The following is a 14,955-nucleotide window of genomic DNA, read 5'->3' on the forward strand; positions in this document are numbered from 1 at the left end:
CATCAGCCTCACCTGCTGCTCCATCAGTCTCACCTGCTGCTCCATCAGTCTCACCTGCTGCTCCATCAGCCTCACCTGCTGCTCAATCACCTGCTGCTCCATCACCTGCTGCTCCATCAGCCTCACCTGCTGCTCCATCAGTCTCACCTGCTGCTCCATCAGTCTCACCTGCTGCTCCATCACCTGCTGCTCCATCACCTGCTGCTCCATCACCTGCTGCTCCATCAGTCTCACCTGCTACTCCATCACCTGCTGCTCCATCACCTGCTGCTCCATCAGTCTCACCTGCTACTCCATCAGCCTCACCAGCTGCTCCATCAGTCTCACCTGCTGCTCCATCAGCCTCACCTGCTGCTCCATCAGTCTCACCTGCTGCTCCATCAGTCTCACCTGCTGCTCCATCAGCCTCACCTGCTGCTCCATCAGCCTCACCTGCTACTCCATCAGCCTCGCCTGCTGCTCCATCAGCCTCACCTGCTACTCCATCAGCCTCACCAGCTGCTCCATCAGTCTCACCTGCTGCTCCATCAGTCTCACCTGCTGCTCCATCAGTCCCACCTGATGCTCCATCAGTCTCACCTGCTGCTTCATCACCTGCTGCTCCATCAGCCTCACCTGCTGCTCCATCAGTCTCACCTGCTGCTCCATCAGTCTCACCTGCTGCTCCATCACCTGCTGCTCCATCAGTCTCACCTGCTGCTCCATCACTGCTGCTCCATCACCTGCTGCTCCATCAGTCTCACCTGCTGCTCCATCAGCCTCACCTGCTGCTCCATCAGTCTCACCTGCTGCTCCATCAGTCTCACCTGCTGCTCCATCACCTGCTGCTCCATCAGTCTCACCTGCTGCTCCATCAGTCTCACCTGCTCCAATAAATACTGTTACTCTAACAAATGTAGGTGTTTTGATGTTGAGTGTTAATTTGAATAGTAATGATGTAAACATGAATGTTGGTGCATTAATGTATTTGTTCAGATGAGCAGGAGCATGGGCTGGGAAGGATGAACACGTCCTGACATCACAAACTCTGTTTCTGTGACATCACAAACTCTGTTTCTGTGACATCACAAACAATGTTTCTGTGACATCACAAACTCTGTTTCTGTGACATCACAAACTCTGTTTCTGTGACATCACAAACTCTGTTTCTGTGACATCACAAACTGGTCCAAACAAGGAGCTGGAGAGTGAGGTATTGCTCACATTACCATATGTTTATATTTTATATAATTCCCTTATGGGCAATTTTTGTTTTAATGAGTCACAAAACATTGAATTACAGTTTGATTGACTTAAATCATAAAAGGAAATGCAGTGACGTTAGAACAGTGTAGTGGAGAGTATCACAGTGGGTGATCACTGCCTACCTCCCACTCATTGTAAGAAGACTGAGCCAGTGCAAAGACGGCCAAGCAGCTGTTATTGACAGCTACGCTATGACCGCCATCTGGAAACACATTTGGAAGAATCCGGGTATGCACATGATTGGAATGACTTTGTAAATGTTGCAGATCTGTGTTTCCCAACAGGAATGTCATACTTCTGAACTACTCTCAGGTTGATCCAATGGCACACACAGTCATCGTGGGAATTGTGAACGAGAACCATCACTGGATGTTGGTGGTGAGAATAGGAGCCTATTTGAAGCTCCAATCTGTATCCATAGTGATGTATACACCATATGTGATTAGTGATCTGCAAGGTAACCGGGCCACACATACATGCTGTCACTTATTATTGATAACATCTAAACAATACCCTGCATCGTACCTGCCTAGTGTATGCTTCCTGCCTAATGCATGTTGTTTTTCCATGTGAATAATAAAAGGTAATGAGAAGAAAACCCTCTTCTTGGATCCACTTGGAGAAGGTGTGCCTGCAGTCTACAAGCTACATGTGACACAGTGTATGATGTGCTGCATCTTGACCATGTACTATCTACATACTGTAGAGCCTTTCTGAGGATGGAAGGCTGCAAGGTGTCAAGGTGGACATGCAGCACCCTCCCCATAATCGCCAACAAGACGGCACATCCTGTGGTGTCCTGGCCTTAAAAGTGAGTGTGAAATGCATTTACCCAAACATTACTCTCAAACTCAAATTCAGTAGCAATTAGACTGAATCTCTTGTTTTTATACTTCTTGATCAAAGATGTACTGAAGTGTGTCAAACTACACAACATGTCATTCTTTAAATCTGTTGGGTCATTTGTCTGTGTTCCATTGGAGGGTAGAATCATAGACCATGCAGTCCATTACTAATCAGAGTTCTCTTCAGTTTGCAGAGAAGACTTTACTGGGGGAGGCCATTGAGTTTGAAACCTCCCAGAAGGCAGTGCACGAGCTGAGGCTGGACATTGATATTTTTCTCAACATTGTCAATGACTTTGTGTAGTTACTTTTATGAATGTTATCTCATAAGTATGCATCAATAATCTAATATATTAATAATGTGCCATGCAAATTGTTGTATTGTATCACTGCTTGGACCATTGGTACTGTTGGGTTCATATCGACCAGGGACATCATCAGGGTTTTAAAAGCAACACAGTGGCTTAAGTATAGATTAGGGTGAATAGTCACTACATACAGTATATTGTGTATCTCAATTCCAAACTATACAGAAAACATATGAAGCATCGCAGGCAGCCATCTTGAACTGCAATTCCATAAAGGCTACACACGTCACACTCTAACACACCCTTTCAATTCTGCGGTGTATTTAAGATGTGACATTTCCCCATCTTCCTTCTTCCAATGTGCTCATTGGTGTGTGTTACTTTGAACTGATATCCTCAGTTCATTTGAACCTTGAACTGATTATAATCAAAGCTGTAAAGCTAATACATGTGATGAACAACAAAAGAAAGAAGTGTTGGATGTTTTGTAATGACATTGAGCAGGTTCCCATTCTCCAGAGGGTAAGGAGAGTGTGGAAGAAGGAGCAGAGGTTGCCTCTGCGCTCACATTTCATCCTTTAGAACAGCTATGTGTTTGAATGTGCTTTTCTTCACACAAAATAATAAAAGACCACAACAAATGTGTCCTAATATAATTGACCTTTTAGTCAGAAATTGGAATGAGTCACCTAGACCCCAAATCTGCAATGTGGTTTATCTGAAGATATTGTCTCAACAGATGATCTAAGCAGGCTTTGCTGTTACTGCGGGTTGGAGGAGCAGGATGGAGAACATCGGGTCACTTCCTGTTGCACATTACAAATAAAGAAAATGAGCAGAAATATGTTTCCAGACTTTATCAACATAACATTAGCGTTGGTAATTGCTACTATATTTGGCCTCTTCAGCATTAACTGATAAAGGATTAATGTTTTGCTGGTTTTTCCATACATCTTAGTTGAAAATGTATTTCTTTCTCATAACACAACATTTATGTTTTTGAAAGATTTCGATAATTGAAGGAATGGTTAGAATGTTAGTGGGAAATACATTAGAGATATTCTATTATCATAAAAAAATCCCATAATGCATACCTTACATAACAAGTATTTATTGTTTTCTCAGATTTGCTGTGACATTTGCCAGCGGTGGTACCATCACCAATGTGTACAAAGGCCCCCAGTGGACCAACCGTACTTGTGCCCTGGATGCACATAATGCCCCGAAGGAACCATCATTAACTGTCCACTGTCATTTCAACCAATGCAACTATTGTTAGCATAGGGAATTATTAAGTGTTCAGTAAAAAAGACCTTTATGTAGTCTCTGTAACTTGATGATGGATTAAATATCCCCTAACATGAATTGCATGTTCAGTTTGTATTTTCTCAACTCTCAGCAACCAGGGGATAAGTAATTTAAACTCCTTAATACCTACATCAATGAGACATAATACATGCTCTGTAATGGAAGTATTAAAATCCTCCCTTGGGGTGCATTGTGATGATGTATGCTGTCAAAGGTTTGTCAGCTAAATTGAACGTACAACAGGGTGCTGCAAATAACTTGTCTAAATTGTGCGGTACTCGGGTGTTATTTATCACGTCTGACTGTGTTTACACTGATCTTTTAGTGTCTAATTAAAAGCTATGGGCATGATGTGTTCTCTTAAGGAAGAGCACACACACAGGGGGGGCATATCGTGGCAACCAGGCCTGTCATAAAATGCATGCCGCCCCAAAAGAGGTTTCTATTAATCCCACCCTCAAGCATCTTTCAGGGTATGGTTCTAGGACAGGTACCAATAAATGGAGCAAGTTTCATGAATGTGACACTTTCATTATGTAAGATAGCAAGGGGTGCATAACAAAAATATGCTGACAAAGACTATGTAAACATATATTTTGATTATTAGATGACAACTATGTAAAATTAAACAATACATTTTAAAGCAGGTTTATACAGACAGGACGTAACAATAATAATAAAAAGAAAGATTAAAAAAAACAAAAACTGAAAAGGAAGTGACGAATGAATTTCGACAACACTACCATCAAATACGGAGCGAAAAGTTAAACCAGAATAATCAAGACTATATGAGCTACCACTAAACAACTCACAGTCTGAAAATTACCATTAATAAAAACCCTGAACGTTTACTTTTTGTTTTAAACATCGTTTTAAGGTGTAAACGTGTCATTTAGAAATGCGCCTTCCCGTGTCAAGGGGTGCATTTCATGACGGGGGTGCATAATTTGACACAACACCGGCGCTGTTGTTATTAGAATCTGGTGCTAAAATCTCGCCTAGGGCTGCAAATACTAGTGCTGGCCCTACACGCGCGCGCGCGCGCACACACACACACACACACACACACACACACACACACACACACACACACACACACACACACACACACACACACACACACACACACACACACACACACACACACACACACACACACACACACACACACGCGCGCACACGCACACGCACACGCACACGCACGGGAAGGGGGATGCTGAGGGCGCTGCAGCACCCCCTAGCGGCAGGCAGGGGGTGCGGAGCTCCCCTGTCTGAATTATTATTTGACGGTTATTGCTGCTCCCGCTGTGCATAATCTGTGTAATATGTATCCAATAAATTCCACATTGTTGGTAAAATAATATTTTGGCCTGCCCCGAATTTTTTTTCTGTAGCCCCGGACAATTCTACCTCAATAATATAATACATTAACCGTGCTTTACCTGAATCTCATCAAGACACTAGAAAGGACGGCAGCACTGTAATTTCCCGTGTTCAGTGAATGCAACAGAGGCAAGACACCAGACCAATCAGTGAGTTGCATGGAAATAAAAGTGTGCTTGTGTCCTTCAAGCTCGCGGCTCTGTGTGTGTGCGGAAATAGCGCATTTAGTGTGTGTGAGAGAGGGAGAGAGAGAGAGGGACCGGTGCCAGCAGCAGGGACCGTGTTGTTAGCATCTGGTTAGCTAGCTGCACTAACGGACATACGGAGCTGTTTGTTCCACAACAAGCTGGAGGAGAGCTCTACTCTCAGACTGAGAGGCTCAGGTGAGCTAAAGGACTGAGGGTTTAGATAGTTAACTTTAGTCGAAGTTATCTCAATGGGTCTCAAACGGTTTGGTCAAAAATTATTCAAAAGATTATTTCCGCGGCACACCTTCATATGATCATTATAGTTATAAAAAAATAAGAGAATAAAGGAAAAACCATTATGAAATACTATATGGCAGTAAAACAAGAATACAGTTTGAAAGGGGAGTGATTTGTAAAATATCCATAAAGAAAAAAAACATCTGCTTACAGTTGTGTTTCATCTGGGTGTTGAGAGATGTATCCATAGATCTCTTCATGTTGCTCTCAAAGTGCACCAGATTGATGCTTTTAACTTCAATATTTAAAAAAAATCTTCCCGGGGGAGCATCCCCCCGGACCCCCCTAGAGGAGGTGAGGTCCGCTCCCCACTTGTAAAAAATAGCACTTTACCCCTGCCTATTAGGGGTTTCACCAACTAATCGACTAGTCGACTACCTTTACCACTAGTGCGCGCTGTAGGCCCTAGTCGACTAGTCGTGGAAAAAAATGGAGGTAAACGAGGTGCTGCAAAATGCTCCAAAACACGTCCGACATTCTTATGTATGGCAGTACTTCAACGAAGATGTAACCAACTCCACAGTGAAGTGTCAGTTGTGTACAGCTGTACTGAAGTACAATACAAATGCATCTGCTATGCGCAACCATCTGAAGATGAGACACCTTCTCCCGACAGCTAGCACTAGCAGTAATGCTAGCACCAGTGAGCAACCGACCGGCGTCAGCACTGAACAGAGGCAAACGAACAGCAAGAAAACACGGGTCAACAGTGATGCGGATGATGAGCTACGGGATTACTGCCAGCGGACACCGCATATCCCCACAATGGATAATCCACTCGAGTGGTGGGCAGAAAACGTGCACCGCTTCCCCCGCTTTCGAGGAGCTACCTGGCTATTCCAGCCACAAGCACCCCGAGTGAGAGGGTTTTTTCCCTGGCAGGCAACACTGTCACCCGAAAGCGGTCAAGCCTCCTTCCCTCACATGTCGATGCGTTGGTGTTCAAACCAAAAATATGGAAAGGTGGACGTTATCGTGGAGGACAGCGAAGTGTTGCGCAATGCGCTGTTGCGCACTGGATTTACGTGGCATTTATGTAAACAAGAGTTTTTTGCTGTCGATTTTGGTGAGTCCAGTGTTTGTTATTTACTCAGCCATGTAACACAAATTAAAATGCAGTGTTTAATGTTACTGTATGAGTTCCAATAGAAAATACAGTTGTAAACCTCTCTTTGTGTGTCTCTATTATGACGTGACGACTAGTCGACTACTATTTTGAAAAACTAGTCGACTAGTAAATATTGGTAGTTGTGAAACCCCTACTGCCTATATGCCGTGAGCTGATTATCGAGCCTTCATTGTAACAATCGCGGTTTACTGTGTGTTTGCGTGTTGGGAGTTTTTTTGTGCGTGCTCTATAGTGCCCGTAATAGTGTTCACTGGAGTCCAGCACCTCAGCACCCCCACTCAAAATACCTTCCCGCGCCTCTGCACACACACACACACACACACACACACACACACACACACACACACACACACACACACACACACACACACACACACACAGCCGGTTCCTCTGAACTCTAAATGAGATTAAAGTAAATCCTCTCGGCTCTCTGACCGACATCAGCACTTTCTGCTGCTCGCGTTCAGAGGATTTATCTTTTTCAACACAATTATTCAGGGTTTCTGTTCGGACTGATGAGTCTCTGAGACCAAGGTAGGTTGTGTGTGTGTATCTGTGTGTGTGTGTGTGTGTGTGTGTGTGTGTATTGTTAACCCTAACCTGACAAAGGTACAGGACTACTGACTGAAGAAAGAAACACTAGGAAAAAGCCTTCATAGCTAAATGCTAATTTATTTGTTTTATAGTTAGTGTCATCTTATCAGAACAAGCTGATAAATATTCATCAAGATTACAGTAGTCCATGTAAACTAAAGTGGACATGTGTCCTTCAAAATGTCTGATCCTTTAACTCCAGATCCAGGGCAAACAGTTGTTATTTACAACATGGTATCTATTAAATATAATGGAGATGTCACCAGGTCATATTGACTAATAGATTGATGATGTCCCATGTAGGGGTGCAACAACTAATCGACTTAATCGATTAAAATCGATTACCAAATTAGTTGCCAACTAATTCAGTCGTCGATTCGTTGGTGACGTCATCACGTGTGTTTTAAGTGCCGTTAAGCTCCAACGTTATTGGTCTTTTTATCGGTACTGGACACATTTAAAAAATATGTGTCATGTATTATTGCTACAAAAACATTATATCGCAGTCTTAGTGTCGCCAACTCGTTCCTAACATGCAAAAAGACAAACAAAAGCGTCTATGATGTATTTTCGATCAGACGAGATCTCTCTCCCCCGTCAGTGTGGGAGGGGGCGGGGCAGTTTACACACACGCAGCTGCTACATGCAGCAGCACACTGCGGAGATGGCGGAGAGAACGCGCTCCGAGGTGTGGTTAAACTTTACCCGTCTCGATGTGGACAATGCTCGTTGCCAAAAGTGCAATAAGAGTTTAGCATGTAAGGGCGGTAACACGAGCAATCTGTCTAAACATTTAGCAAAAGTGCACCACATTCAGACGGAGAAATGCACCGGGTTCGACTGTCTTTCTAGTAGCTCTGTAGCCCCATCCACGAGTAACGTTTCCACGTCAGGTGTTATGTATGCTAGCAGCAACACACAGAGTTAACTCAATTATACAAACATGGGTTAATGATTATAGGTAACTGAGTTATTTATTTTGTTAAAGTTTCAGCTATTCTGTTTACAGTTCTGTGATCAGATTATTTAATACGATTTGTTAAAACACTTGTTTGTTTGATGTGAAATATTATTTATTTAATTTAAATAAAAAGCAATGCTAATTTTGTTCAAAATGTGTTTAGTTAATTTAATAACATGTGTATTTTTTAATCAAGTATTCATCTTTATTGTCTTCATTGTAGTTTCCACATGCCTAAAATAACCTCAAGCTAAATCTAAAAGTTGATGGCTAAATAAGAGCGTTTGACAAAATTGTGCAAGGCATACAGTAATAGTCCGAATAGTCGATTAATCGTTTCATTAATCGATAGATTAATCGATTATCAAATTAATCGTTTGTTGCAGCCCTAGTCCCATGTAATATTGACCCTCAGATTGGTGATGTCACCAGGTCATATTGACTAATAGATTGATGATGTCCCATGTAATATTGACCCTCAGATTGGTGATGTCACCAGGTCATATTGACTAATAGATTGATGATGTCCCATGTAATATTGACCCTCAGATTGGTGATGTCACCAGGTCATATTGACTAATATATTGATGATGTCACCATGTAATATTGATTCTCAGATGGATGATGTCACCGTGTAATATTGACTAATAGATTGATGATGTCACCATGTCATATTGACTCAATATTGAATAATAGATTGGTGATGTCACCATGTCATATTGACTCAATATTGAATAATAGATTGGTGAGGTCACCAGGTCATATTGACTCAATGTTGAATAATAGATTGGTGATGTCACTAGGTAATATTGACTAATAGATTGGTGAGGTCACCATGTAATATTGACTAATAGATTGATTTTGTCACCAGGGCCCAGTAGTTCAAAACTTTTAATCTCGATCAAATCCGATCAGATTTTGAATTCCCATTTTTTGTGATCCAGGATCAGACAAGTCGGACAGATTTAGTATAATAATAATAATAATAATAATAATAAAATATTTAGACAGCTATCATACTGAATAAATATTTACTGTGAATGTATGCAAAAATGTATGGCATATGGCTGTCTAACAGAAGTTAAATGCATTTCTCTCTTATTCTGACAATGTACTTAACCCCAAATAAAAGAACGCAATAAAAAGAGTTGTTAAATAATAGTGAAGTCACGTTGTAACAACAATAACTCATCTCTCTCGAGTTTTATTTTTCAGCTTTGCCAAAAGCCACTGTGTCAAGTGTCCTTCTTGGGTTGCCGTCCGGAGTTCTCCAATATGGCGGACTATCTCGCACATGCGCACTGCAGATCGGGCAGAGCTGCAGATCGGGTAGTGACAGTGACAACAACAACAACCGGAAGTTACAACATGCTTACCGCAATAGTGTTTGAAAGGTCGGAGGCCACAGCAGTCAGTTGGGTTGGATCTGTTCTCAGTCGGTCTGAGACACCGACACAAACATCGTTTGTCACTCTCTCGGATAATTCTGTAAAGAGTCCCAGGAAGTGATGTCATCACAGTGAGTCAGGTTTAAAGGTGGTGCGTTCAGGGTCCTAGCTGACAGTCTGTTCTCTCTCGGATAATTCTGTTCCAGGAAGGGATGTCATCACAATGCGTCAGGACGAGAGGTCCTGTTAATAATATTTGTTTTGTCTCCGCAGGAACCAGGATGCAGCGTCCCCGGTGGTTGCTAGGAGCATGTCTATGGTTGCTATGCTCCACAGAGGTGTGGACGGCGACCTTTAAGCTGGCTCTGATTGGACCATGGTCATGTGACCCCCTTTTCTCCCGCGCCATGCCGACGGCGGCTGCCAACCTGGCATTGTCACGGTTACGGAGTGACACCGGGCTGAGCAGAGGCTACTGGTACGACGTGAAGCTACTGGACGAGGACTGCTCCGCCTCCAAAGGTTCGGTCACCAATCAGAGCCAGTCTGAGTTATCCACCAATCAGAGCCTGTCTGTGTCAGTCGTTCTGTTTTTAATAATTTCTCTAATGTATTTTCAGTTTCCTGATTAACTCCTTTTCAATTAACTTTTCCTCTTGTTTTTTCCAGCACTGACAGAACTCGGGGACATGGAGGGTTATGGACACGCTTACATCGGCCCCTTCAGCCCCGCCCTCTGCCATGCTGCCTCTTTATTGGCTCAGCACTGGGAGGTGGGGCTTGCCTCTCCAGGCTGTCTGGGTGCTGATTGGCCCAACCTGCCGCCCCTCCCCCAGCCCAGCAGGTTGCTCTTCAGCGTGTTGCGGTTCTTCCGCTGGGCACACGTGGGCGTCATCTCAGGTGAGTCTGTGATGTCATCGTGGGGGCGTGGTCTGTCATGACGACACAGTTGGGGCGTGGTCTGTCATGATTACACTTTGGAGGCGTGGTCTAGCACTATGTAAACACTACCTCTTCCTGTTTGGTTATCAGCTCCAACAGACCTTTGGGTGAGTACCGGACAAGAAGTGGCCTCTGCGCTCCGAGCACTAGGGCTGCCCATTGGTCCGGTAGTTACCATGAAAACCAATAAAAACGGTGGCGCTCAGGAGGCTCTGCGAGCGATCAGAGTGGCGGACAAGGTCAAAGGTCAGCACTGAAAACACAGAGCTGTAATTTACTGGAGGTTTAATGTTACATTATGTTATGTAATTATTTTAACGTTTTAATTCCAGTGGTCATCATGTGCATGAGCTCTGTTCTGATTGGTGGAGAGGATCAGCGGGAGCTCCTGCTGACGGCTCTGGACACGGGGATGGTTGCCGACGGTTACGTGTTCATCCCGTACGACGCGCTGCTGTACGCCATGCCGTACCAGGTAACACATCACTGTATATTTATACATTTAAATACCGAGAAGAAGTTCATGTGCAGGTAAATCTCTCTATCCTCGTCCAACAGGACATAGCATTTCCTCAGCTGAGCAATAGCACGAAGCTCCGCCACGCCTACAGCTCAGTCCTCACCGTTACCATGGCGTCCGACCAGAGCTTCTATGAAGCCTTCAGACAGGCGCAGATCAACCGTGAGATCCGGACAGCTGTATCTGCCACCGAGGTTACAACACACACACACAAACACACACACACACACACACACACACACACACACACACACACACACACACACTGTTCACACCACTACGAAGCTTTCAGACAGGCGCAGATCAACCGTGAGATCTGGACTGCTGTGTCTGCAACCAAGGTTACAACACTACACATACTGTACACACACTACACATCACCAAATAAACACACACATATATGAATATTAATGTGTGTGTTAACTCTGCCATGCATCTTGTCTGCAGGTGTCTCCAATCTTCGGCACCATCTTTAACATGGTGTACTTCGTTGCTAAGGCGGTGGAGGAGCGTCGTCAGGCAGGGGGCGGGCATTGGGTGACAGGCAACCAGCTCATCCAATCAGATGGAGGCTTTGATTTCCAGGGCTTCAATCAGGTCTATCCATTAAACATCAAATAAAATGTTATAATTTATTCTAAATAAATATATATTTGTATTTGCTGTAAAGTGTCTTTACTGTAGTTTTTTTTTTGTATTATATGTACAGCACTTTGGCTTGACCAAAAATCTTTAAAAAAATGTGGTATATAAATAAAACTTGATTTGATTTGATATTTCACTAATTAAAATGTCATTGTCGTAAATTGATGTTTCGGGAAATAGTAACTAAAGTCTAAAATTGAAGGAATTGTTCAGACTGAAGACTTAATTGTAGTAATCCGGGTTACATCTTCATCTTGCTTTATGCGGGTGTCTTACAGTTTCCCACCGGCTGCTCTTGAAGTATTTCGGTGTCATGATTACCTCCGTCTTCATCTCTCAGGTGGTGTACGGAGGTAAAGAGGGGCGGGGCATGCAGGCCAAGTACGTGGTGTTGGACAGCGATGGAGACAGATTTGTGCCGACACACACTCTCGCTCCGACACACACACATGGGCCGGTCGGAAGCCTGAAACCTCTGAGTCACACCTTCATCTTCCCTGGAGGAAAACCCCCCTCCGCCAGCTTCTGTTGGTTCAGCCCAGAGGAGGCCTGCAGTGGGGGTGAGTTCACTGACCTGCAGGGAGGAAGGGATAACTTTATCTGATAAGTAAAAATAAGGCTCCTTCTCTGTGAATCGGTCCCTAAGTGGACATGTCCCTGGTGTATTTGTGGTCCGTCCAGATCAAGCTGGTGTAGTTTCAATAATCCAGTTTTATCTGCAGGTCCGGAAACGGTGTCCATGTTCTTTGCCTTCCTGCTGTTCTGCGCTTTGATTGGAGCTTTTATCTACTGGATAAAGTGAACACACACACACACACACACACACACACATATATATATATATATATATATATATATATATATATATATATATATATATTAATAATAATGTGTGTGTGCAGGAAGTACAAAAGAAAAGCAAGCATCACCAAACTCATCCTGACTCTGGACGACATCGTCTTCGTCGACACTCAAGTCAGCAAAAAGGTCAGAAACCCATTCGTTCTACAGGGGTCCAGTACAAGAGACAGTACAAGGTACCACAGAGAGTAACAGGTACAAGAGACGGTACCAGGTACCACAGACAGTACCAGGTACAAGAGACGGTACCAGGTACCACAAACAGTACCAGGTACAAGAGACAGGACCAGGTACCACAGACAGTACCAGGTACAAGAGACAGGAGCAGGTATCACAGACAGTACCAGGTACAAGAGACAGTACCAGATACAGTACCAGATACAAGAGACAGGACCAGGTACAAGAGACAGGACCAGTTACAAGAGACACTACCAGATACAAGAGACAGGACTAGGTACCACAGACAGTACCAGATACAAGATACAGTACCAGGTACAAGAGACAGGACCAGGTATAAGAGACACTACCAGATACAAGAGACATTAACAGGTACAAGATACAGGACCAGGTACCACAGACAGTACCAGATACAAGATACAGTACGGGGTACCACAGACAGTAACAGGTACAAGAGACAGTACCAGGTACCACAGACAGTACCAGATACAAGATACAGTACCAGGTACAAGAGACAGGACCAGGTACAAGAGACACTACCAGATACAAGAGACAGTACCAGGTACAAAAAACAGGACCAGGTACCACAGACAGTACCATATACAAGAGACAGTACCAGGTACAAGAGACAGTACCAAGTACCACAGACAGTACCAGATACAAGATACAGTACCAGGTACAAGAGACACTACCAGATACAAGAGACAGTACCAGGTACAAGAGACACTACCATATACAAGAGACAGTACCAGGTACACGAGACAGGACCAGGTACCACAGACAGTACCAGATACAAGAGACAGTACCAGGTACAAGAGACAGGACCAGGTACCACATACAGTACCAGATACAAGATACAGTACCAGGTATCACAGACAGTACCATATACAAGATATAGTACCATGTACAAGAGACAGGACCAGGTACAAGAGACACTACCAGATACAAGAGACAGTACCAGGTACAAGAGACAGTACCAGGTACAAGAGACAGGACCAGGTACCAAAGACAGTAACAGGTACAAGAGACAGTACCAGGTACCAAAGACAGTAACAGGTACAAGAGACAGTACCAGGTACAAGAGACACTACCAGATACAAGAGACAGTACCAGGTACAAGATACAGGACCAGGTACCACATACAGTAACAGGTACAAGAGACAGTACCAGGTACCAAAGACAGTAACAGGTACAAGAGACAGTACCAGGTACCACAGACAGTACCAGATACAAGATACAGTACCAGGTACAAGAGACAGGACCAGGTACAAGAGACACTACCAGATACAAGAGACAGTACCAGGTACAAGAGACAGGACCAGGTACCACAGACAGTACCAGATACAAGAGACAGTACCAGATACAAGAGACAGTACCAGGTACAAGAGACAGTACCAGGTACCACAGACAGTACCAGATACAAGAGACAGTGCCAGGTACAAGATGCACTACCAGGTACCACAGACAGTACCAGATACAAGAGACAGTACCAGGTACAAGAGACAGGACCAGGTACCACAGACAGTACCAGATACAAGAGACAGTACCAGGTACAAGAGACAGTACCAGGTACCACAGACAGAACCAGATACAAGAGACAGTACCAGGTACCACAGACAGTAACAGGTACAAGAGACAGTACCAGGTACCACAGACAGTACCAGGTACAAGAGACAGGACCAGGTATCACAGACAGTACCAGGTACAAGAGACAGTACCAGGTACCACAGACAGTACCAGATACAAGATACAGTACCAGGTACAAGAGACAGGACCAAGTACAAGAGACACTACCAGATACAAGAGACAGTACCAGGTACAAGAGACAGGACCAGGTACCACAGACAGTACCAGATACAAGAGACAGTACCAGGTACAATAGACAGTACCAGGTACCACAGACAGTACCAGATACAAGAGACAGTACAAGATGCACTACAAGGTACCACAGACAGTACCAGGTACAAGAGACAGTACCAGGTACAAGAGACAGTACCAGGTACCACAGACAGTACCAGATACAAGAGACAGTACCAGATACAAGAGACAGTACCAGATACAAGAGACAGGACCAGGTACCACCAGGTACCACATACAGTACCAGATACAAGATACAGTACCAGGTACCACAGACAGTACCATATACAAGATATAGTACCAGATA

The 14,955-nt window shown here is 43.9% G+C and overlaps 2 protein-coding genes across 12 annotated transcripts in view; both read left to right on the forward strand.

The window, feature by feature from the left end:
- Nucleotides 1–597: 597 nt before the first annotated feature.
- On the forward strand, nt 598–3,763 carry LOC307027147 (uncharacterized protein). 7 transcript variants are annotated; one of them, XM_079695339.1, is made up of 5 exons: nt 598–895; nt 1,530–1,623; nt 1,829–1,870; nt 1,952–2,056; nt 2,278–3,763. In XM_079695339.1, coding segments are annotated over exons 1-5 (360 nt in total). In that variant the 5' UTR covers nt 598–893; the 3' UTR covers nt 2,395–3,763. The 7 variants fall into 7 exon arrangements, 2 of the variants coding, with proteins under 2 accessions (XP_079551465.1, XP_079551466.1); XR_013804555.1 differs by having other exon boundaries at nt 598–1,702; XM_079695340.1 differs by having other exon boundaries at nt 598–1,623.
- A 1,429-nt stretch (nt 3,764–5,192) lies between these two features.
- LOC307027144 (retinal guanylyl cyclase 2-like) overlaps nt 5,193–14,955 on the forward strand; it is a 32,662-nt gene continuing 22,899 nt past the window's right edge. For 4 of the 5 annotated variants that reach the window (XM_079695334.1, XM_079695335.1, XM_079695338.1 and 1 more), the window contains exons 1-10: nt 5,193–5,238; nt 9,920–10,168; nt 10,316–10,546; nt 10,679–10,834; nt 10,921–11,063; nt 11,147–11,302; nt 11,556–11,705; nt 12,094–12,313; nt 12,476–12,551; nt 12,656–12,740. In XM_079695334.1, the coding sequence (XP_079551460.1) occupies nt 5,208–5,238; nt 9,920–10,168; nt 10,316–10,546; nt 10,679–10,834; nt 10,921–11,063; nt 11,147–11,302; nt 11,556–11,705; nt 12,094–12,313; nt 12,476–12,551; nt 12,656–12,740 (1,497 nt within the window). In that variant the 5' untranslated portion in view covers nt 5,193–5,207. Of the gene's footprint in view, nt 5,239–5,283; nt 5,473–9,919; nt 10,169–10,315; nt 10,547–10,678; nt 10,835–10,920; nt 11,064–11,146; nt 11,303–11,555; nt 11,706–12,093; nt 12,314–12,475; nt 12,552–12,655; nt 12,741–14,955 lie in introns of those variants that run through there. The other variant, XM_079695336.1, reaches the window with a different exon arrangement.

Source organism: Notothenia rossii (genome assembly GCF_949606895.1).
Source record: "Notothenia rossii genome assembly, contig: scaffold_215, whole genome shotgun sequence".
In the NCBI taxonomy this organism is placed as follows: Eukaryota; Metazoa; Chordata; class Actinopteri; order Perciformes; family Nototheniidae; genus Notothenia; species Notothenia rossii.

Bases quoted from the DNA above. Each gene is read 5' to 3' on its own strand.
- LOC307027147 (XM_079695339.1), top strand. The intron at 1,624-1,828 runs GTGAGAATAGGA...GAATAATAAAAG, and splicing joins ACCATCACTGGATGTTGGTG to GTAATGAGAAGAAAACCCTC. The intron at 1,871-1,951 runs GTGTGCCTGCAG...TACATACTGTAG, and splicing joins CTTGGATCCACTTGGAGAAG to AGCCTTTCTGAGGATGGAAG.